Raw genomic sequence first — 25,410 nt, forward strand, 5'->3', positions numbered from 1 at the left:
TCAGGTACACAAAAGTGTTTGAGGTTTGTTGCAAGAAATATGCAAATAGAGATGATTTACATAACTTTATTTCACTGGTTAGGTAATCTGTATGCAAATGACTCAAGGGTCAGAGGGCATTTGTCATACAGATCATGGATTTGTCAAAAACAAAGCTTCACTGTATAATCTTGTGACCTGCTGCATAAACATTATACTGCCAAGTATGGAGAAGATATTCCCAAATATAATAATATCCATAATGCCTTTGACGACTTCATTTGCACACAACTACCTCAGCGCACCTTTCTCTGTGTGCATGCTGTGGTTTTGCAGAAGGCTTCACTGCACTAAATGTTCATGAACTAGTCAGGTCACTTTGCAGCTGACCTAAACAGTACTATCACAGAAGAGTGGTGATATTTCCATGGCTGAAAGAGTGGACACATCTATACTAGGTAAAACAAATGTACATACAGCATGACAGCTTGAATCATGCATAACACATGTGTATGATATGTATTGCACATTAATTAATTTCCATGGGATCTTAGTAATACTGCAGCATAATACAATTATACCTGTTCTTGTGTTCAATAAATTTCACAAATTCCATGGAATGACATTCCACGGGGATGCCAATTTGGAAGCTACCCGATGCATGTTATATGATATGGGGTGAGAAGCACATATGTAGAAATTAACATTGTTAACAATATTGTGATGATGTAACAGATTTCATGACAATATAAGGATCAAGACAGACTCCAGGATCTGAAAATACTTAAAAGTCTCCTAAAGTCTTCTGGGCATTGCTTAAACAAGTACAAGTAAGACTGCATGTCGGCCTGCGGGAAGCTAAAAATCTACAACTAATTTAGCCAACATCTTTGGTTGCAAAGAACTGCATATAAAGCCCTGTGTTAGGTACTGATTAATGACATGAGTAACATTTAGGCTTTTAATTTGAAGATCCCTTTGAAACAAAAGTCCCATCTGACACTTTGGAGCAGCACTGTGAGAGTTGATGTTTTGATGAAACACTGAGCTTATGAAATGAAAAGAATAGAGTGTCCAACATATCGTCCCTTTCTCTCCTTTCTTGAAACAACAGAATCTTTTAGAAAGATCTCAACCGGAAGTGGACGCAAAAATCACAATGTGTCGCACTACTAAGAAGCCAAAGAAGAGTCGTGAGTTGACAATCAAATAATATCAGCTTGACCTTCATTTGGAGGTCATTTCCACGATCTGATACATCTTTGGATCACATAGGACAACAAAACTACAGCAACAAGGGACCACTGGATGGGTACATCAGCTATTTCAGTTCACTGTCTGGTTTGCTTTTCATACATCGATAAACTGTTCCATAAAGTCCTGCCGGACATTTTGTTGTCATGCACCACAGTCCCTCCATGGAGGGACTGTGCATGCACATAAATAAAAGAGCCGCATATATTACATTTGAGATTTGTAGCATACAGCATGCATTGGTTAGTTTCATCTTTTGGATGTTAGCTGGGATCTCATAGAATTGATCTCGTCAACCAGGGCCCTGTCTGTCGGTCCACACTTCTTCAACACAGCGTTCAGGTCAGCTTCACTCTTCTGCTGAAAGGCTGCGTGGGCGGCTTGCTTCAAATCACTGGAATGAACAAACAAACAAACAAACCCAAAAGCTATGTGAGGATTTGTATTTGTGAATGTCATAAATACCCAATCAATGGGAATGGAGTGCAGCCATGTTCTAGGCTATACTGATGAATTTTTTAAGTTGACGAATGTGAGCCAATCAGAATGCTCTTTCTTGAATGATATAGGCAGGACAGGTTATAATCACCTATGCTGTATGTCAGGCTAACAATCTAACCAATCCCATGGTTTCTATCATGGGGCCTGGAAATTGACATTGTGAGGAAATCAGTAAGCAGGAATTCTGTTTCATTATTTTCACTGGTGTAAAGCTCATACGTATGAATGTTTTGCATTCGTCCATACACAGCTATTGGCTGGTAATTTTGTTGGGCAATTGACACTGCTCCTGCTCCACAACCAACAAAAATTGCATCACAAGGTGCATGTATTTTGCAAAAAGAAATGACGAAAAATCTTCCTGAAATCAACAATCACCTAAACTTTTTCTGACATAATGTTCACCTTACAGTAAATTTGGACAAGGTTTGCAGTTTGTAAACATGGTCATCGATAATACTGGTGTATTTTTTTGGGTATGCCAGAGATTAGGCAATCTTTTTTTGTTGTTATTGGTTCTGTCAGTAAACAAGGTTAAGGTAGTACGTGCCTTGAAACCGAAGGACTTACACTTTTGCTCAAGCCCTCCTTCAGGAAATTTAAAATGACTCTTTCAAAATCAACGATATAAAGCTGGGGTTACCTTACAAATTTTGGTACTACAGAAATAAATTGCTTGGCATTTACTGATGCTTGAAATTCAAAATAAGACCATGAGAAATATTTACTCTGAGAGCTTATGATGAGTTCCCACAAGTGGTAGAAAGAAAGATACTGTATAAAGAAGAGTCAGAAGATCTGTCCCTGAGGTGCATCATACCTTTAAGGTATACGGTTACTGTAAATTTGCATATTCCATATATGGTAAAGGGGCGGGGCTTAGCGTACTACTCCGTAACACCTGTAGCTGTCCGTCCTCCATATTTGATACGTCAAAGAACATGCAGACGCACGCTGCTAAGTATGCCATGACTGGTCGTGTGGAGGCGCCCTTTTTAAAAACCGGCCACCCGCGTAAAATCTGTGATTGCAGGGCTTGAAATACTTTTTTTCAACCACCTGTCCACTGGACAAGTCAAAATCAAAAGTACCTGTCCCAGTGAGAAAAGTACCTGTCCAAAATGGCATAATTTATTCTAAGAAACTATACTAGTTTCAATTCAATTCAACAAACTCATGCCTGTATCATATGCAAACTGGCATAACAGCAGTGTCGAGATAGCTCTGAGAATCTCCCAATCTAAGAGATTTGAGACGTGACCTTAGATAAATTAATATGGCTGCCTCCTGTAAACAGTGATTAGATATTATCGAATTTTCTTTTACTTTTTTCTGACAGGTAAATATCCAAATAATGATTTTCAAAATTGTAAAAGGTATATACTGTAACAGTGTTTCTGTTCACACAAAATCCTGCGTAATTTGCGCAAAATAGTCTGAAATACGCAAAAACAATCATGATTGCGTAAACTAATAAGCATTGAGAAATGCTGCCCCTTGACACGGACGTACTTGGCTCACACTGCATTGCCTCAACGTGGTTCAATGCAAGACAAAAATAGAACATATGCACCTGCTTGCAAGTGACATTTATCATGATATTGCAACATTTTAGACTTTAGACAACTCTTTATGAAACATTGTATTTCATCATCACAAAGCATCATGTCAATCAGTTCTGAACAGACAATGACACTACAGATGCAAAAAATTCGAGAATCCATCGAGTCTACGTTGTTGGTAACACAATACAGTTAATCGTGGTCATTAGGTCGCATGTTATTTGGAAAGTGTTTACGGGTGACGATTTACACTCTGTAGGGTTGCATCTTGAGAGGTCCCGCTGGACTTTGATCAGTATCTCATTTTTGTTGGCCCTTTGAAAACACTAATTGCATTGTCAGAAAGTATTTTCTTTGAACATGAAGTCATTAGGCTGCTCAACGATCATATACGAGACATGCATCATGGCGTTGCAAGCGTTCAGCTACTATACCTTGAAGCCCCCCACGTTATTGTTTTTTGTTAATAGAGCATGGCATTAAAGGAAACCCCCAAGTTCGACAGAAAAGACTGCCCAACTCACTTCAGATACCGATTCCCACCGACACCATACGCGTTGTTGATACATTTTACGCAAATAAAAACCAAGTTGCGTAAAATCGTACACAAGTTTTGAAATTGTAACGGAAACGCTGGTATATAAATTTAAACTTATGAATATTTGCTGTAGTCAGTAGGTTGAAATACTGGTTGCAGGCTGAAAAAACCTACCTGTCCACTTGGACAAGTACTTTTCAAAACTACTTGTCCCAGGCCAAATTTCACTTGTCCGGGACAGGCAGACAGGTATTATTTCGAGCCCTGGATTGGCTATTAAAAAACAGGTGACCGAATACCTTTAAGTGATATTGTCAAACCAACAACTCAACGTGTCTCACTAGGTTGAAAAATACAACTGATTTTTCATGTGTTCCAAAAATACCACCACAAAAAAACTTGGTCCTTTTTCTGTCGCCAGACAAAGTCAAGAAATGGGAAAGAAATGTGGTTGTGTTGCACTCTTGTGAAATTCTGACTTTCTTTGAGAAAACAAGAATAGGAGGAAGGAGCAATAAGTGACACTTTGGAAGTTGACATGTATTGATAGGAAGAATTTCAACATACTCACCCCACTTTTATACACATTTTGACTCTATTCTCTGGAGCAACCCTGGCCAGATACTTGCTGGCTTCAAGTCTGTTGTGATACTTCATACAGACTTCAACAAATGGCTGTAAATTTACCAGATAGGAACACAATAATGTGAGGGATGTGGGAGGGTGGGGTAGAATGTCTAATATCATGGCAGTAAAATTAACAATCATATTCATATTCATAGAAGATTCAATTTGTGAAAATCAGGAATCTCTATTGTTAACACCACTGACCTGAGGTACAGCAATTCTCTATCCAACAATTACTTCATTTTTTGATGTACAATTAAACTATGATTCCAAACTCAATTCTTTTGCCCATGTAGCATTACTCTTAAATTGATGCTGGTGTACACCCAGTGGGTACTAATCATGCAAATGTATACCCAGTGGGTATACCCAGTGGGTACTTATACAAATGTATACCCAGTGGGCACTTATGCAAATGTATACCCAGTGGTTACCAATACAAATGTATACGCAGTGGGCACTTATGCAAATGTATACCCAGTGGGCACTAATGCAAATGTATACCCAGTGGGTACCAATTCAAGTGTATACCTTGTGGGTAACAATACAAATGTATACCCAGTGAATACCAATGCAAATGAAAGTGACAAAATCTAACCTCATAGCCAATTGGTGATTTCTTATTCTTTGAGAACCTATCAAGTTCTATCCAATCCCCAACTTGACCAAGTGCCCCAATCTTCAACCACCAGAACCTGAAATAAAAAATTATTTTGAACATATTGTCTGTCGCTCACATTTGTGAACATTCCCTTTTTACCTCTACATATATACATAGAAATTGCCAGATGATACCTCAGTCTACATTTACCATTCATAAAGTTATAAATGATTTCAAAGATGACATATGCTAAGAAATTTACCTCATATAAAGTTACCCTATATTATATATATGAAACTTAATAGATTTCATTACTTTGTACTTAAGTAATTTGTTTATATATATATATATATATATATATAGAGAGAGAGAGAGAGAGGAGAGAGAGAGAGAGAGAGAGAGAGAGAGAGAATATCAAAAAAATTACAGGTATTAGTGCTAAATGTTGAGAAATATGAAGTTGTCATACCTCTTGTCTGGGACTTTGAACTCTTTTCTGAGTTGTTCAGCTAGCTTGGTATTGCCCTGAACCAGTAACTCATGCATTGTGTCATTGAGAGACAAGTCTAAATATGGACGCTGTAATTCTTCCTCAAGTCTCTTTTGGTATCTCATCAGTTTTACTTGTTCCTCAGTTTGCTGAAAGACACACAGACATCACATAAACTGGCTGAGTCACTCAATTTCCTGTATGTTGGTCTTCCGGTCTAATTTGCTAGTCCTGCAGTCTAGTTGCTAGTCCTGTAGACTAGTTTGCTAGTCCTGCAGTCTGGTATGCTAGTCCTGCAGTCTAGTTTGCAAGTCCTGTAGACTAGTTTGCTAGTCCTGCAGTCTAGTTTGCAAGTCCTGCAGTCTAGTTTGCTAGTCCTGCAGTCTGGTGTGCTAGTCCTGCAGTCTAGTTTGCTAGTCCTGCAGTCTAGTTTGCAAGTCCTGCAGTCTAGTGTGCTAGTCCTGCAGTCTTGTGTGCTAGTCCTGCAGTCTAGTGTGCTAGTCCTGCAGTCTAGTGTGCTAGTCCTGCAGTCTAGTTTGCAAGTCCTGTAGACTAGTTTGCTAGTCCTGTAGTCTAGTTTGCTAGTCCTGCAGTCTGGTTTGCAAGTCCTGTAGTCTGGTTTGCTAGTCCTGCAGTCTAGTTTGCTAGTCCTGCAGTCTAGTTTGCAAGTCCTGTAGACTAGTTTGCTAGTCCTGCAGTCTAGTTTGCAAGTCCTGTAGACTAGTTTGCAAGTCCTGCAGTCTAGTTTGCTTGTCCAGCTGGATTCCTTAATATTTTGATTACTGCCTCCATGGATATTGTATATTATGGCAGAGGTTGGGAATATCTGAGACACTTCATGCAAACTGCTCCCAGTGTTCTACACTCTAAGCAGTATTTTGCAGGGCTAATGTCCTACATATACATTTGCATTTAATTTCTCATTTTTTTCACAGTTCCTAATTTTGACGAAGGGAAACGAATAAAATTCACGCACTACTCTTTGCAACACATACAATTACACCAAATGTTATTGAATGGCTGTCATTGAAGCTAGTGTTGCCACTGGAACGACACTGGCTATAAAATGTACATCCTTACCCTGGCAGCAAATTCAGCCTTGGCTTTGATGTTTGGATCTTGTGAAGTTCTGGCTTTGGTGTAGTAATCCTGTGCATCGTACAGGGATTTTAGCCGTGCATCTAAACGCTGTGAATGGTATCACAACAGTTCTCCATATTATTGAGATACAAAAATAACATGCGAGAAAAGGTGATGGGTTGCTCTCATGACAAATGAAAATATGAATAAATTTCTGACTGCGCAATATTGTTCAAAGATTGGTAAATGATATTGACTATCAAATCACGCTGCACTGTTTCATTACAACTAGGTCAAATCAGTATAATTCTTAAGGATTTCACTATTTCTATATCAATGCATACCCAATTTCAAACGTACCGTTGCATGAGTGAACAATCGCGGCTTACCAGTTTAGCGTAACAGATAACAATTAACTGAATGCTTAAGGTGTAATGCGCCTCGGGAACAGATTTTCAGACTAAAAAACTTTTATGATATTCTTTTGGCCTACCACTTGTGGGGGGCTCATTTTGAAGCTTATGGACTAATTAATTTTTCAGGGGCTAAGTTTTGTGAAAATCCGGAATTTTATTTTCCCCATAGAGGTAACACAGAGATGGCGGCCATTTTGAATTTCAAAAATTGGTAAATATTGAGTACTTTGTTTCTCTTGTATCAAAATTTGCACAGTGACCCCAGATTTTTATTCTTGATTTTGAAAGAGAATAGTCGAAAGTTTCATTGAGGAAAGCATGAGCAAAAGTTGAAGTCTTTCACTTTTGAGATACAAACTACTTTAACATAATTTACACACATTGCATGAAAATTTTCAGCTGTGTTGACAAATTTAGCATTTTGCCATTTGTTTCACTTTTACACCGACTACTTACAGTTTCCCTATAGCTTTCAATAATTTTACTGTTGGCAATTTCCATGAAGTCATCATTCTGATAGTACAAGTCTGTGAGGGTCTCTCTGTTTTGTTCTCGGCAATACTGGAAAGAAAGAAAATATCACACTGTATGTAAACGGTGCACACTTCTACATATAGTATTCACTGGTGGCAAAATGGTCTTGTGCTAGTTCTTTACTCTTGACACAATTAACCCTTTGAGTGCTGTAATTTTTCCCATCAAAGTTTCAGGGCAACATTTTACCAATTTTTATGAATTTTTCTGTAATTTGTCAGATAATTTTGGATCAAATGGACATCACATTACATTGACTACAGTTTTTCACCAAAATTTTGGCAAAAATCAGAAAAAATTTGACTAGGGCACATTTTATAAAGGTGACAAAAATTGACTTTGGCGCTCAAAGGGTCAGCTACATGCTGGCACAAAACTATATACTAGTACCTAGAAAAGAGAACGAAAATAGAAACATCTATGCAAAATAATTGGATTGTCAATTATGTATTCCCAAACATTCTGGCTTTTGTTATTTTAGCGAGCAAACATAGACTGAAAGATTCAGTCGTGTGCGGGCGCTCCGGCGCACTGCGGCCTACGACCCTTTACTACGACTGAAGGCACACTGTACTTAGCTGCGGCAAACTCAAAAGAAAAAAGTACCACCCACAACTGACATTACAGACTTCTCAAATATGTAAATCATGGTAGTGTAATTTGAATATTCATCACGTGAGCTATTTACGTACATAATGACCATAATGAGTGAGCGATGTGGGCGGTCTCGTTACCCTACGTACTGTCAATTAACTCGTTCCTGTAATATGATTGGTTCCAACAAAATTTTGTTGGAGAACAAGATTTCAACAGTGTGCCTTCAGTCGTAGTAAAAGGTCGTAGGTTGCAGTGTTCCGGAGTGCCTGCACACGACTGAATCTTTCAGTCCATGAGTAAACACTGCGTAAGTAAATATGGGATCAAGTTTTGATTCGATTCAAAGATCAACAATAAAGTGGCTGAGAAAATGCAATTTTGTAACGCAACGAGGACTTGTAGTAGTGCCGCGCTGATCCATAAATTTCACCTATAGGCAATAATTACTGGTACACTGGATAAATAAATTTTAAAACATTGGTCATGAAACATTTGATGTTTGACATAATGGAAATATTTAGACATCAAATCAAATACATGATGTGATGCGATACAGAAAGCCTCAATTATGTCATACTTTGATTTCTAAGCAGAAATATTGAAAATCACAAGTGCTTGAATGAAACAGATGAATGAAACTAAGATCTTTGAAAATTATTGTAGTAACTAACAACCAACAAATATTGTAATGATATGGAATAAATGATTATGTAATTAATGGTTGAATTATAATGAACTGTTTTCCTAGTGACCTTTTAACTGTAATTGACTTACCTGCATCCAGAGGCTCTGTGCAACAGGAAGATTCCGCAACGTCATCAGGAAATCCCCTGCCAACATTGTGTCTTTTAAATGTAACAGTACTGTATACACTGGAATCAATAACAAGAATTCAAATTTCTGTCACTGCTGTGTCAAAGTCTAAATTGCAAAGGGACTTTCAAGTGTCTCTGGTGAAACCTGTGGGGAATAAACTTCAGTAATCATAAACTCCCTCTCTCTCATTTCATTTGTAAATCTATATCGTGCTAGGAATAAACTATCCAAAACAATGTTTTAGTCCTATTTGGTTTAAACAGGCCTTTTTTTCTCCACATCATGGGATGAATGGTCTAAATCACCATCCAGCAATGTAATCCAAAAATTACCGAAAAGATGCCAGACAATTTAATTATGCTGTTTGTGGTTGCATATTTGTAACTATAACTGCATGTGAGCAATACAGGGATGCTGTTGCTAAAAATTTGGACAAATTTTGCCAATGCTGCATGAGTGGTGTTGTAACTTGTAGGCTGCACTGTAAATAGGTCTGTTCCGTGTTCATTGAACATTAGCTGTTGCCTACTAAGTTGCACTTTCATCTGTCTTGCATGTGTGATCCCTAAAATTCTAATCTAAATTTTTGGAAAATATTTGTTATTGCATATTTATATGGGAGCAATGACATCACAGGCAAACAGCCCTGTAAAAATTGCATCTTACAAGCATTGGTATAGAAAATCGTAACATTTGACTTTTTCTCATCGTACAATATGGACAAAGCTTTGATGTTGATTGAACTGAACACGGGCAATGGTCAACAGAAAAAAATATCTTTTTCATTATTACATCACAAGGAATTTATTATAACCCATCTGAGGCAATCAGTCACACATATGACAGTATATGCAAACACCACAGTTTGAAATTCTAACCAGACAATTCCTGGTCCACTAATTCTCTGAAGTTATGACAACAAGATAGGAAGAATTTCACAACACCAAATTTTGCAACCTTGAAGAAATGTGTTTTGAAATGGGAAGATGAAGTTAGAATCTCTAACAGTTTCACTGTCGATTTAGATTCAAACCACCTTAGCACAAATTCTGATTCTAAAATACAGAGCACTGAGCACAGAGCACTGACACTTCAACCTTCAGGAATTATCAACCTATAAAACAGAATTACCTAAATCTGTATCTCCACTCTCGATGGCTTTCATCAGCGCTACATCATCCTTTTTCATCTTCATCAGCAGCGGTACTTGTTCAGCGGCTTTCGGTTCAAAATCTAACAACTGAAAGCAGATAACAGGGAGAGGTGTTTTCGCAAAGCCTATCACATTTAGTACTTAAAATTAAGTGCTACGTACACGGGTGGCGTGAAACGCAGTTTGGGTGTTCCATTGAATTTCCATGGAAAATGACACACAGTTCTACATTACTAAAGCTGTGAAGTCTTCTTCCGCACAATGACACCAAGCTTTATCTTACGGACTTTTTGTAACAATGGCAACAAGTATCTAGTCCATTTCTCTGACTTTAGCATACCGACAAATTTTGAAACACCTCTATAGGGAGTGTATGGACCCAAACTGCTCTTACAATCCCTTTAGACAAGGAAAAGATATCATCCAGAAATTCAGAATTGCCCCAGTGTTAGTGATTTTCCTTAATCCTTTGAGTGCCAAAGTCAGTTTTTGTCACCTTTACAAAATATACCCCCGTCAATTTCTTTCAGATTTTTGCCAAAATTTTGATAAAAAACTGTAGCCAATGAAATATGATATCTATTTTGCTCAAAATTATCCAAAAAATTACAGGAAAATTAAAAAAAAAAATAGTAAAATGTTGCACTAAAATTTTGGTGGGAAAATTATTGCTTATAACCAAGTCACAATAACTTGAATAAAATATTTTCAAATGAAAACCGTAAAACATCCACCACTGGAGAAGTAGCTCACCCTGATAGCCAAGTCTTTGCGACCGCATTCAGAAGCCTTTGCTGCAATCTCCGAGTACGATATCCCAGGAGTGTCACCTAACTTAGACTGGATGGCTCTGGCAATCTGTTCATCTGCTTGCTCTTTCTGTTCTACCTGTATTTGCAGGAAGAGATATCATTGTGAAAATCAATGCACCTCATCACAGGGCCATGTATTTGGACTGCAAAATTTTTACGATTCTTTCCTGATCTAGCATTTGTGGGGGCTAAATTTTTTTTTTCCATGGAGTCAATACGGTGATGGCAGCCATTTTGAATTTCAAATGCTGGTAAACTGTTTCTCTGGTACCAAAATGTGCTCAGTGACCCATGATTTTTATTCTTCAATTCAAAAGAGAATGGTTTAAATTTTCCTTTTGAGGCGCATACTACCTTAATCTTATTTTTGATCAATATTTGTTCTACTGTGTGCACATTTTGTTGAGTGTATCCTACCATAAAGTTGCAAAATAATCTTTGAAAACGCTTGATGAAATCAGAATATTGGTAAAGAATTTAATCTTCTGCACTGAGCAGATTGATGTTTGTGGCACTCTCAACAGGTCCGTGTATGCTACATATTGGTAGGTTTATGTGTCAATATGATGTGAAAAGTACTTCGGGAAGTTAAAGGTATACTGTCACCTGTTCCAATTTTGCCACAGTTACCATGGAAAGACAAAATCTAACCAATCACAGATTTTAAGTGGGTGGCCGCTTTTTAAAAACAGCGCCCTCACATGGGCATTTTGAATACCAAGGAACAGCCCTTTGACCGTATGGGCATATTTAGATTACAGGTGACTGTATACCTTTAACCATCATGGTGACTAGATGAGAGCGAGGCTGAAGAACTTTGATAATGCCAATCATATAACGATTCACATCATCTTAGGGGGTACACTGTCATAAAAGCACCCTTGTTTTGCATACAAAAATGACACCTGAAGAGTGAAAATGGTCTCCTAACTGATAATGTTGTGAATGCAGCTATGTTTCACTCTATGATTGCACAAGATGTATAAATGCCATACTCTTTGTTTAGATAGATGTCATAGAAACAAATAGAGCCTTACCTTGTAACACGCCCAGTGGGCTAGAATTCTGCTCTCCCCTTCAGCTTCTGGCAGTTTCAAATATTTACAAATGCGGATGGCAAGACACCACTGGTGCCGGAAGACAAGCCTGTCAAAAATCAAAGGCAATGTCATTAATTACAATTTCAATACAGTGCGTTTCACCTAGGTACTGCAACTCAGCGTATGAGACAGACACAATCCACGTACAAAACAAACGATTAGCTTGGGTATCACAACACATTTGAAAGTCACCAACTCAATGATTAATTACAGTAAACCAGCATGGGGCAGCCGCTCTGTCTAGACTGAGAGATACACTTCATCTACAATGTGTGGCTTTTTAATTAGTTTCTGTCGAGAATACCTTCACCTCTTGCACGCTTAGATGAAATTGTAAAAGAAACAGTTACATTGTAGATCAAGTCTAGTCAACTGTTTATCTCTCAGTCCAGACAGCAGCTGCCCCATGTTATTTTACTGTAATTAATCGACGAGTCGTTGGCTTTGAAATGTGTCCGTGATACCCAAGCTAATCATGTGTTTTGTACGTGGATTGTGTCTGTCTCATAGCGGAGTTGCGGTACCTAGGTGAAACGCACTGTAGTTCTCTGTCACCGTGTTTCTTGACATTGAATGATCTATCAGTGCCCTTGCACTCCAATTACGGGTACACCCTCAAGAATCAGCTTTTTCAATCTGGTATTCCTTGTGCAAGATTCAATTCTTGTAACTGTCAGCAGTGGAATGAAACCGAATGAACAGCTGTGGGTTAATATGGCGGTTTCACTTTCTTGGTACCTGATGATATTTGTGGTCAAGAAATGAAAAGACAGAATGTGACGCAACTTTGAACATTACCATACAACCAAAGAGAGGGATAACAGCTGAAACCTTTTGTGTATGTGATACATGTACCGTACAGCTGTCAAACAAATGTAGGGCTTAGAGTTTTTTCAAAGCAGCCAAGGGAAAAATTATATAAACAACTTACCTATCTATAAGCACACTTAGTCTCAGGTGTTCCAATCTAAGATGCAGTTAAGGCACAACTTGAATTACAATGGCAATGTTAATATGATAACAGAATATACTGTACAAACCATACATTTCTATAGAATGTACGGTGCTGAAATCATTGTTATAAATATCAACATATTTACACTCCTATTACTCTATTTGGATGATACAATTGATCTGAGGGGCAGGTATGTACTGTATGCACTTTTATCTGACTGTCGTTCTATGTGTGTGTATGTATGTATGTATGTATGTATGTATGTATGTATGTATGTATGTATGTATGTGTGTATGTATGTATGTATGTATGTATGTATGTATGTATGTATGTATGTATGTATGTGTGTGTGTATGTGTGTGTATGTATCTTTGAGATTCTGTTCTTGCATTTTGTGTGACAACTTTCACAGCATCCATGATCTTGACAAGCATTCCAAAACTCTCTTTCACACTCTCAATGTTTGTAAAGGAAACTGCTGATAGGTCAGTGGCATCCCGATTTTGTCGTCTCGTACAGCGTTGAGTACTCGTAGCATCTGACACATGTTGACAAACGCCTCTGGTCTCATGTCATTTAGGAAGCATTTTCCAAAAGATGCCGCCTGCAAAATAGAGATAGAGTTGCAGAAATATGGTTGAAATTCAATAATTCATAGAAAACTCTATGGATATCATAATATAACAGTGCTGCTAGGAAAGAATTTTACGATGATATACAGCTGTACATTGTTTAAATACTACGCTAAGTTTGGTACTTTGATCATGAATTTGACCTATCAGTAGTCATAAATATCTACGTTGGTAGCTACATATTACTTTTAAAACATCAGCACAAACAGCAGGATGTCTGCAAATGAAGAACAATACTCAGGCATGGTGAAATGATATACACACACACACACACACAGAACAAAACAGAGAAGCCAAAAGACAAACAGCAATGGAAATGCACCCAGGTACGAGAAAAGCTTGTTAAGCTTTATTCAAACGGCCATTCTTTCTCAGAAAGATGATAAATGTAGTTGTGTATCAAATCAGAAGGCCTGATGTATGTTACCTAGCATGTAATACCTGACAGCCCTGACACTGTAGTTTCTCTCTTGGGTTTTCCATTTGTGTGTACGATGACACCCCTGAATCTGATACTGGCTGATAAGACTTTCACTTACAACATAACTAGTTTGTCTCAAGACATCTGGATGTTTAGTTTGTTTTAGACTGTAAAATGTTGTAAAATCTGTAAATGGGTTGTACAATCGTGAAATGGTGACATTGTTAATCACTGAGAACTTTCTGTTTTTTGCCATTATGTTAATGCACAAATCTCATTATACGATACCTTCAGAAATGGGGGTTGGGATCTGTATCTATGTTAATGCTACAACCTCAGCAAACCATACCTTCAGAAATTGGGGTGGGGAGTCTATACCGGTATATTTGTGATATTGTCAATAAGGAAGCATAGTATTGGGAGGGAGGACCTTTTGGGGAAACAGTGGTTCAAATATTTTGAAGGCATTTTGGGGAAACTGTGGTAAAAAATATATTGAGGGCAGAAAACGAGCATTTATATCAGAGTATCAAGTGAGCCAATGCATCATTGTGATTGGGCGAGAGCTCACCCACGCTGTGGTAAAACAGAGACATAGAGCATTCGGGGAAAATCTGCATGAGAACTAATTAATTCCTTGACAACTATTGCCTAATGTATTCCTACAGTACAGTCACACCTGTCTTAGTGGTTCCCCTTACAAAGGTCATCTCCTGCCAGTGATCTCCTTGTGGCAATCCCATAACATTTCACATGTAAAAGGCTTCCTATAAAAAGCCACCTCTCCTATATGGTCAGTAGCCACATGTAATTGCTCCAATTTAGTATAAACCCTTTGTATAGTGGTCAGCATATCTGACTCTGAATGACCTCTGTCAAAAAAAAGAGCTCAGATTGAGAACAAGAACTGATCTCCGCATCACAATAGTTTTAGAGATTAAATGCATCTATCATGGTTTACAACAGATTTATGATATTAATTTATCTTTTTCAAATTCATGATTCTTCACATCATGTACACCAAAAGGAATTCCATGCCCACTGTCTATAGAATACTTACCCTGAGCAATGTTCTCTGTGTCTTTGGTTCATGCTCAGCTCCTGCGGCTACTATACACTGCTCAACAGCTTCTTGTAGTTTGTCTTTGATCATACGGATGTACTCATCTGCCTTCTGGCTTCCTTTCTATCATATGCGACATAAAAAAGCAACATTTGTCATATTGTATTGTTTAATCAAGGACACCACTTCACATGTTCTTTGTCACTTTCAGAATATTCCTGTTTGAATGCTGAGGAAGAAAATGGCAGATTTATTTTAAATTCTTTGAAGAAATGTTGGAAACAACCACCATTGATGGTAGATTTGTACTGTACTGACATCATTGTCTGCCAGCACATTTTTTAAAGATTCAATGAACATGAATAGATCAATGATTTATCCATCAACACTAAGAGCAACACCCACTTAATATCACATTTGTCCTAGCTACTTTCAATCACCCACCATCCTGCACACTGTGTGGTACAAATGCAGCTTACACCACTCACTTGAAACTCTTTAGACGCTTCATACAGCATAGCACCTGGTGCCATTGATCCAATCTTGAACACCGATTCAACCATTGCTGCGGACAAACGAAATTGTGGTGGAAATACTTGTCAATACGAACAGCATCAATTATTCTGACATGTCATTTTTTTAATGACATCATCATAGTAGAATTCACCCCTCTATTCGGTTTACGCTACATTCAGACAGTAAGGGTCAAATGACCATAAGAAACAATATCGACTGAAAAAATATGTTTTATAAAGAGAAAAAATGCCTTTTTAGTGGATGACTAGTCACTGAACACAGGACTTTCATAATATTCTTCAAATGATTTAATTTCTGAAGCAACTTATGCTGACAGTGCAAAGGATCAGAATCATATTCTTCTATGCTTTCATCATAATGACTTCTGATTTTGTTACTTTCAAGAATGAGCACACGCTGTCAGTAATGTTTACATGCTTGAACCAGAAATCTCACTGTTTATGGGAAGGCTATGAACTCTTTCATTTGCAAAGGTTTGCTCTTCTAGACGCCTGAAGGCATTATTTACAGATTTTCATGTCAAAACAAAATCATGCTTCCATTGTGGGCATTGGTCTCTGTGCATATTTTGTGATTTGGATTCAGATTCAGATTTGAATACAGGAGCAGTCACTCACTGGGCACTCTCTGCAGGAAATCATGGGTGTATCTGCCTATGATCCTGAGGCCATCTAGTTCAGGCACGAGGTGAACCTCGGTGTCCATGTTGTATTTGACCCAGTCTTTGTCTGGTCCAACCATGAGCAGCAAGTTCTCCCAGTAGCCAACGATGGCGCCGGTGCCGCACCACACCAACTGCTGGGGCCTGGCAGGCGACTTTGTGTTGAATTCACAGTATACTTTCTGTGGTTCAAAAAGGGTTGGTAAAAGTGACACAATGTGTGAGTGAATTGCTACAGCATTCCCTTACTAGTAGAATTAGAAAGCATTAAGCACACAGTTTGGAGTGTATGGTGGAACAATAACTTCACAATGCAAATGCAATTCATTTGAATTCATTGTTTTATTGATTTGACCATGGCTCTTCATTGTTAACTTGATCCACAACTTCTTTTTCCCTGGTACATCCAGTATTTGGCCTGTGAACACTGCTCATAAACGTGACAAAATTTATTTTGGCTGTTAATCTCCGCATGATATTGTGAGTTACTGGGAGTGGGGTGGGGGGATCATGTTTACAGAGAAATCCTGTTATGATGGCAAACACCTTATATATAAAAGTTGTCTTCGAAAGCAAAAAAACACAGAGAATACTGCTACTTTCTGCAGCATGTACACTAACCAATGGTTACTGATGTAATGCGGAAAATGATGCAAAAAAATTGCGTAGTGTTACAGTTTCTGGACTTTATATCACTAACCCATGCCAATACAGCTAGAAAATCCAGAGTTTCCTACCCTTAAATCAGCTGATCCAATCCACAGCAATCCGCTGTCTGTGAACATGGCTAGGTATTTATTATTGAACGATACTGACATGGAGATGAAGGCATTGACCTCTGCGTTCATTTGAGGAGTCTGAGGAGAAACATATTTACTGTCAGTGGAATTTATGAAGTAGATATGAGTGCTGAATAATATGAACAATCACTATTTCTTTTCTGTTTTTCTAACATACATCTATCAAATACTTTTCTTATATTTCACAGCTGTGAAGTTGCATTTTAGTGGAATAGGACAGGCTTTTCAATGTGGCACTGACAGTTGATAGTGCCTCAAACTGGCTTCATTTGATTTGGCGTGTCACCGACTCAAAATTACTTTTGGCGCAAATTTGTCATACATTTGGCTGTCACCTTTCAAGAAACAGATGTCCAGCAAAATTCTACTTGACCAACAGGGGACAGTTTTCTGTATTAAATTGTATATTTCTTGATGTTGTACACTTATTGCTCCATGTGTATACATGTCTAATTTTGCATCGCAAACCTGTTTTCCATTAAATTTTAAATTATTTGTAGCAATTTGCTTTCTGATCTAATCGTTATATGCTTCTTTAAGCTTATGAATGGGAGTCTGAGTCAGTGATTATGAACAGCCATGAATATGCATATAGTGGTATTCTCATTGATGTACACTGTCAACAGGGTTCATATTCTCAAAGTCACTTAAAAATTCAAGGACCTTTAAGGACTTTTTCAGCAATTTTCAGGACTTTTAAGGTCTAAAATACCATTTTCCAGTCATCATTTCAAAATATATCATTTGTATTTTCCCGGACCATTTTCATTTTCAAGGGCTTTTCCAGGCCTTTCCATGGAGATTTAAAATTCAAGGCTTTCCAGGAGCCAATGAACCCTGTATACGTTATATACAAGATATTGAATACCCCAAGAATACATGTTACAACGCTTCACATCCACATATTTCAAGCCTATGTTGATGTCAAATTTTTAACAGATGCAGCAACAGAACAAACTGTCAGTTATCTCAATGGAAAAAAATACCGCAATTATACGGTGTCGCTCACATTTGATCAGAATTGGTACATACCAGTATGGGTACCAAAGATCAACAATAAATGTTGTTTCTATCTGTTCAGTGCAGGAAAATTCTACGTTCAATGTTATGACAATGGATTCTGCACAGTACAACCAGAAAAACAACAAGAAATATTTAAACCAGAAAAACAAGTTGACAAAAGTTGGACACGCTGCTGCAGAGAAATAGATGTTTTGATCAAAAAAGGGCAAAAATTGTCCTAAAAACACAAATAATATTGAAATTTCACCACATTTTTTGCAAACAGCTTCTCAGCTTGTCAAAAGATGATCTGCAACATTTCGCGAAATCTATCAGCAATATAAATCACTGGGCCATATGTATGTTGTAGTTACAGCACGCAATCTTATTTGCGCTAGTGATATGGATGTACATTGTATCCTCAGACAGCATCGAACTAAAATAAATTATAAATCTGAAAATTTACTCAGAAAAAAAAATTAGAACAGCTTTTTTCATTTGGAAAAATTTTATTTAGAAATTTACAATTGTAAAAAAATGTTCACAATTTCATTGTGACCACCCCCTCCCAAGATCTAATGGTCCGTCCCTTAGTTTGAGCAGGTCTGTTAATATGTAACAGTTCATAAATAAACAATGACAGGAAATGACTCAAGCTCAGTGGGTAGCATGCTGGCATGTCACCACTCCTACATTTGCAGAATTTCCCTTTTTCTTACCTCATTTGCACATTTTTGACACTGATGTGTTCATTTGAACAAATTCACATCTCAACCCCTACATCTACCTGTACACCAAATACTGAGACGGTAGCTTTGGCGGTATGGGAGCCTTTGTGTGTGACGGACATACATCCGCACATACCCACAAATATACAGACACAGATGCCACTTAGACTCATCATATAAGCTCTTTTTGGTATTTATATATAAAACCAAATATGAGCTAAAAATTGACACAACAGTTTAAAGGTCAGAGGAAAAATATACATACCTCTTGAGAATACTGACCACCATGGTCTAGTATAAATAATTCATTGTCCCTGGCCAGCAATATACGTGTCTGTCTGTCTTCCGATATTACTGCCCAGCATGTTGGAGGGGAACTCAGACCTGGAAAATGAATTAAGTAACTTAGTAAGTTAGTAAATAAATAAATAAATACATACATACATAAATTTCAATTGCAAATCATCTTTTTACGCAATTGAATTACGAATGTTCATTTCAAATTCAAATTACTTAAAAGACATCAACAGAACCTGACAGTGATATTTGAATATTTATATAGTTGTAATGGTGTTTTCAAAATGAAAATCCTGCCTTGGAAAATGAATACCATACAATGAATACATGGAAGCTGAAGCTGACCTTGATTTTTCTTCTCACATAATATCTAAATTGCCAACTCCTTTGAGTGCCAAAGTCAATTTATTGTCATATTATTAAAATGTAACACAGACAATTTTTTTTCAGGTCCCGACAATTTTTTCAGATTTTCTGAAAATTTTTGATCAAAAACTTCAGCTAATGGGAAGTTATGTCCATTTGATCCAAAATTATCAAAAAATTTTATAAATTTTATAAAATTCATAAAATTGGAAAACTGATACACAGACATTTTGGTGGGGAAAATTACAGCACTCAAAGGGTTAAGACTGGAACATGAGTTTACTGTATTTCATTTCAGCAAACTAGTGTCCCCATATTGGGCATTGAAATTCTCATGTCACTTTCAACAGTAACTGAGCCAATCAGCATCACTGATACAGATGATTTGTAATTTGCCATTACTTGGAATGTTCGCCATTGTTCTAGTGCGAGGTTCATCAACATTGTTCACGACGAAAAACTTGTAGCTGTTGGTGAGTACGGCAACGCCAGTCCCGCTGTAACTGCGGAATATCTCACACTCCAGAACCTGCGTCTCCTTGGCTTCCTGTAATTGTAGACCATAACACAGCATTAAGCTCAAAATCAATTTTACTAATGAAGAAAACCCTATAATGCAATGTATTTCTCTCAATCTTTTGAATTTGCCTCGAGGACAGATATTCTGACTCATAAAACTTACACAATACTTGGTGTACCACTTTCGGGGGCTTATTTTAAAGGTCATGGAGTAAATATAGTTTTTACTATCTTATCTTTTTAAATCAAAATTTTTTTTATCTTGATTTTACATGGGATGGTGGCTGTTTTGAAATTCAAGTGTTAGAAAATACAATGTATTGGGTAATTTGTTTCTCTAGTACCAAACTTTGTATGGTGACCCTTAATTTTTCGAAAAGGAATAGTTTAAAGTTTCCCTGACGAAAGTTTGGGCAAAAGTTTAAGTCTTTCTATTTCGAGGTGCCAACTACCTTAATATCACGACAGCATCAAAATGAAAAAACAACACAAAAGAAAATTCTTTTTTAGTATTTATGTTTTGTGGAGTAACCTTATCGAAGTCACATCTGAATTGCTCCCTATGTTGAAAAACACTGAAACAAACACCAATATACATGTATACATATAAAAATACAGAGCATGCAATACTTAATGATAACTACATAACTACATGTACATATATACTGTTACATGCGCACACACATATGGTATATATATAACATGTATATATCTATAAATATGTGTACATACATACAGAGTCACACATATATACAGAATTGTACATACCATGTATACAGGCATACGTAAATGCTTACATACACACACATTTCTGTTTGCTTGTCATTTTCAGGATATTAAAAGTTTACTCTGCGGGTGAAAGTTGACTTTTGTACAAGGCTTACCTGTCCCATACTGAAATGCCTCTTGAATCGTCCAAAGATATCATAGACCAATACGCTGCCATCCTCCTGAACACAGAGCAGATCGTCAGTACACGACCAGCCTATGTGGATGATGTGACCACTGTTCCACTGAGTGATGGAGAGAAAAATGCCACTTCGTTATTTGTTTGGCTGATACGTTTGTACATGTGTGTTTTTTCATTTCATGATCAGTTCAAATTGAATATTGGTCTTTATGCACTGAAAATCGTTGGTCAAATCTTGATCAGAGTAAGACTTTCACGGACCCCGTGTAAAATGGGTGTGATGGTAAAAAAAAGAACATGATGTAATCGGAAAAGATTTTTTCTTGAACTTAACCTGTCCATGGCATCTCAAGAATCCAATGTCGAAATAACTGAAATAGGTATATTTTGACTTTTTAACCAGGGTTTCCCAGTCATGTTACCAGGGTTCCCCTTTAACCCTTTGAACGCCAAAGTCAATTTTTGTCGCCGTTAGAAAATATAACTTAGTCAATTTTTGTCAGATTTTTGCCAAAATTTTGATAAAAAACTGTAGCCAATGTCATGTTGAGTTCATTTGGTCCAAATTATCAAAACAAATTACAGAAAAATTCATAAAAATTAGTAAAATGTTGCACTAAAATTATGGTGGGAAAAAATACAGCACTCAAAGGGTTAAGAATATCAGTACAATTACACAAGAGGACAACAGAATTGGTTTCGGAACTCCTACAGTATTTACCTATGCTCCCAAACCTTAGCAAAAACACTGTGAATGTATTATTGGTTCATTACTTGCCTTTATGATGGAGATCTCATGTCCTGATGCAGAGAATATGTAGATAATTGGTTTAGCAGAAGTTGTCTTGACAAGTTTCGAATCATCTCTGATCAATGCTGTATCAACATAAAAAATAATTTCATTTACTGTTATAAGTACTAAATTTTGGGATATTTCACATTTCATTCTTCTGAAACAATAAATTGCAACACTCAACTGACAGTTTTCAAATTTGCAAATTCACTGGGTCCCAAGTTTTTTAACAAAAGAGGTGACTTTCTTCACTGAATCCAGTTGATACTGATAGAAGTAAATCTCCTTTTTCCACTTTGTTAATATCAAATTGAACGCACGATCTCATTTTTCCCCCTTTTCACAAACAAAACATTTTTATTTGTTTACATTCATAAGATTAGTAAAATTTATTATTGAGCTTTGGATACAATTTTGAAGTAGACAAAAAGGCTTGAATTTACCTATTGGTACTTTAAATATTTCTTTCCTTCACACAATTGATCTCCCTATTTTACATCTAGCTTTATTCCAAACTTGTAAATTTTTTACTCATGGATAAAGTAAACTGGGGTCTCAGCATGCAGTAATTTCAGACTGATAGTCACACAACAAGTTTATTCTAGCCTTTTTGCTGCCCACACACTTCTACAGTATATTCTTTACAGTGACTGTTTCACTACTAAGTAATACTGTAGTTACGGTACTTTTAACGCTGGTGTCTACCTCATGCCGTGACTTTAGACTAGATATGCAGTCAATCAACTGTCTCAGCATAGATGACTGCATTGTTTTACATTACAAAGTACAAGTGATCATGATATGAAGAAATATTCAACATCTACAGTATGACTGTTTATAACATTTGAAATAGCAATACAGAAATTGACCTGGTGTTGCATGAGGGAACTTAAATGCACATGAGCTGTAACTTTTGGCACTATTTTCATGATTTTACATTTAGATTAAAATTAGTTCATAGAAGTGTTCTTACTCAGAGATGTTTACTCAAGTATTATCCACTGAGTGGGACTGCATGGGGAGGTTTCAGTAAGACAAATAATAAACGGGTGTTGCACCCAAAATATGGCCGCCTCCATACGACTACATGATAAACAGCATAAATGGTATATGTACACATTTGAATCTTTCCAAATACAACATGATGCAACCCACTGAAAGGTAGAGAAAGGGATTCACTCCTCTTTGACAAAAAATCTCTGTTTTTTTTACATGGCAAGATTTCGAAAATGGCGGGAAATTCAATTTCTTGCCTGTTCTGCCACAAAAAAACATTGTTGAGACATAGTTAATGACTATATCATTCAATTTGTAGATTGCAATGAATATCTTGGGATAGTGAAGGTACCTTGAGGTTGGACAAATTTCACAGAGTTACAGCTCATGGGCCCTGAACAGCTCAAACAACTTTACGACTCGTGCAATATCCATATTCTGTATTGCTGTACTATTTCAGTCTAGGGACATGAACACACTTAGAGTGTTCGAAGCAGGACCCCTACCTATAGGACCTCCATATGGTGCTGCAGCTACCTTGTACTTCGATAAGTCGACATCTTTCCATCCCATGCTATACAGCTCTATTTTCCTGTGTTACAGAAAAATGTTACCAGACATGATGTGAAAACCTGTGATCTTTCATGCATAAATTGCAAACATTTGTTGAGTATGCATGATAAAATTAAAAGGTGTAACATATGAAGTGATATTTATATACAAACTTCAGGTCAAAATTTATTCACATGATGCTTAGGCATTATGATGCCCATAAGTGCTCCATTTGAGGGGTGTAATAACATCTCAAAAGTATCCATTTCTGAAACAATCTTTCAAGAATTTAGGACAAGCTTTACAGTGATGGTCCAAAATTATTACTCTCCTATCTCGTGGTTGATGAGTGTTCCGAAAGTGAGAAATCGAGCAGAGAAATCGCGATGCAAAGTCAACAACACAGGTTGTATGGTCAATTTGGGCTATATCAATGACCCGGAAGTTGATTCGATTATGGACCTGCCACAGGCGTGTACCGTAACTCATGCACAAACGGCGCTGGGAGAACCGGCAATACATATTGTTATTACCGCGACCAGGTCGTTATCTTGATCTCATGCAAGTCTACTGTCTCGCTGTTTTCACAACGCATGCACGATCGGTGAACAAAACGTCGTCCGGAAAATGAACAAGCACTGTGAAGCAGTACAGTACAGCCTACAGGCTCTGGACACTCCCACCTCCAAGGTTCTGTCACCAGTTGTAAATGGTACGGACTAGTGCATGGTAGTAGATGCATTCCACAGTCCTGGTTAACTTGATGCTTTCAATTTAATGAAAAGCGTGTAAAAAAACTGTAACTTAAGGAGAGTCCCATTGCTACTTTAAGTATGTTTTACCTGTAAAACACCTCGCCGAGAGGGTTCCAGTCGGCTGTGACGTGCGCCATGTTGTTTTTCTCCGAATTTCCCACAATGCAATCATTTAACGACATGAGCTCAGGTCAGGTCATGTCCTTGCAGAATGGGCCACTGGAGAATATACGATATCAATTTAATGATTAAGGAACATTGTGAAATATTAACGTCAGTAATAAAAAACGTTTTGGTGTTTCATAAGGATTGAGCTTCCTTCCTGCTCAGCTGTACTTGATAAAATCACTGAACGCGAATGAATTCAAGTTTATCGACCCTAAACTTACTAAGTTACTAGATAATAAGATTATTTCGTAAAAAAAAATTATGACATCATTGTATAGTAAACCACAGGGAAGCCGTGATAAACACACATACAGATGAAAGCATACAAACAAATAATGATAATTTAATAAATATCAGAGAAAACAATAAATTCAATGAGAATTGAAATAATTGACTGAACAACACATGAAATGTGACGGCAACTATCATAAACCCCACTAAGTGATACTGACGTCGCATCTTGAATAAGTTGCAAGCTCATGTGTTGTTCAGTCAATTATCAATTCTTATTCAATTTATTGTTTTCTCTTATATTTATTTGTTTTTTGTTTGCTTGTTTCTGTGTCTGTCTGTTTGTTGTTTGTTTATCCCGGCTTCTCTGTCTACTTAGCGTTCAATATATGTATAGGCCTACTATATCATTAGAAAAAGCTAAAACACCCGAAGCACAGGCTCTGTATTCTCAAAGACTCAGAGAGACGACGCATACATCAAAGCATGGAGATAGAAGCAACTGCAATATCAGTCTTTATAGCGGCTATGAAGCCTAAATACACTAAATATAAACCTTTTATGTTATAACATACATCACGGTCTATCCGGATGTAGGAATCACAAATCACACGCCATTCCTTTTATTTTTTATTTTTTTTTAATCCAGATAGGGACAAGTGTATTAGCAATGAAAGAATTGATGGAATGTTGAAACGATTTGCGGAACAACTGATCACAGTAATCACTTAATTCTTCATTGTGGCATTTTTTGGCATAATATACAATGGCAAGCTCGCCTTTCAGTAGTTTTTGAGCGAAGGGCAACTTTTCAAAGTCCAGATAAACCCAGCTATATTTAAACAATAGAAGTACGATGCTGGACTGGAAGATTTGGTTTTGCGAACGACAAGCGCTATAAAAAAGAAAATGACTCCGTCATTGTAATAAGGTTTATTTGCATATCTTAGGCTCTACCAATTGA

The 25,410-nt window shown here is 37.2% G+C and overlaps 1 protein-coding gene across 1 annotated transcript; it reads right to left on the reverse strand.

Moving 5' to 3' along the window:
* Positions 1–52: 52 nt before the first annotated feature.
* LOC139117159 (vacuolar protein sorting-associated protein 16 homolog) lies at positions 53–25,372 on the reverse strand. The gene is made up of 22 exons (XM_070680032.1): positions 24,135–25,372; positions 23,247–23,332; positions 21,730–21,827; positions 20,926–21,054; positions 19,925–20,069; positions 19,125–19,243; positions 17,067–17,186; positions 16,286–16,511; positions 15,620–15,696; positions 15,129–15,254; positions 13,492–13,619; positions 12,992–13,027; positions 11,998–12,106; positions 10,902–11,036; positions 10,127–10,235; positions 8,954–9,051; positions 7,505–7,609; positions 6,633–6,740; positions 5,532–5,701; positions 5,060–5,156; positions 4,406–4,509; positions 53–1,627 (listed from the first exon to the last, which is right to left on the reverse strand). Exons 1-22 carry the CDS (start codon positions 24,227–24,229, stop codon positions 1,483–1,485), a joined length of 2,565 nt encoding a protein of 854 aa, XP_070536133.1. The 5' UTR covers positions 24,230–25,372; the 3' UTR covers positions 53–1,482.
* Positions 25,373–25,410: the final 38 nt, after the last annotated feature.

This window comes from Ptychodera flava, chromosome 18 (assembly GCF_041260155.1).
Source record: "Ptychodera flava strain L36383 chromosome 18, AS_Pfla_20210202, whole genome shotgun sequence".
Lineage (NCBI taxonomy): Eukaryota > Metazoa > Hemichordata > Enteropneusta > Ptychoderidae > Ptychodera > Ptychodera flava.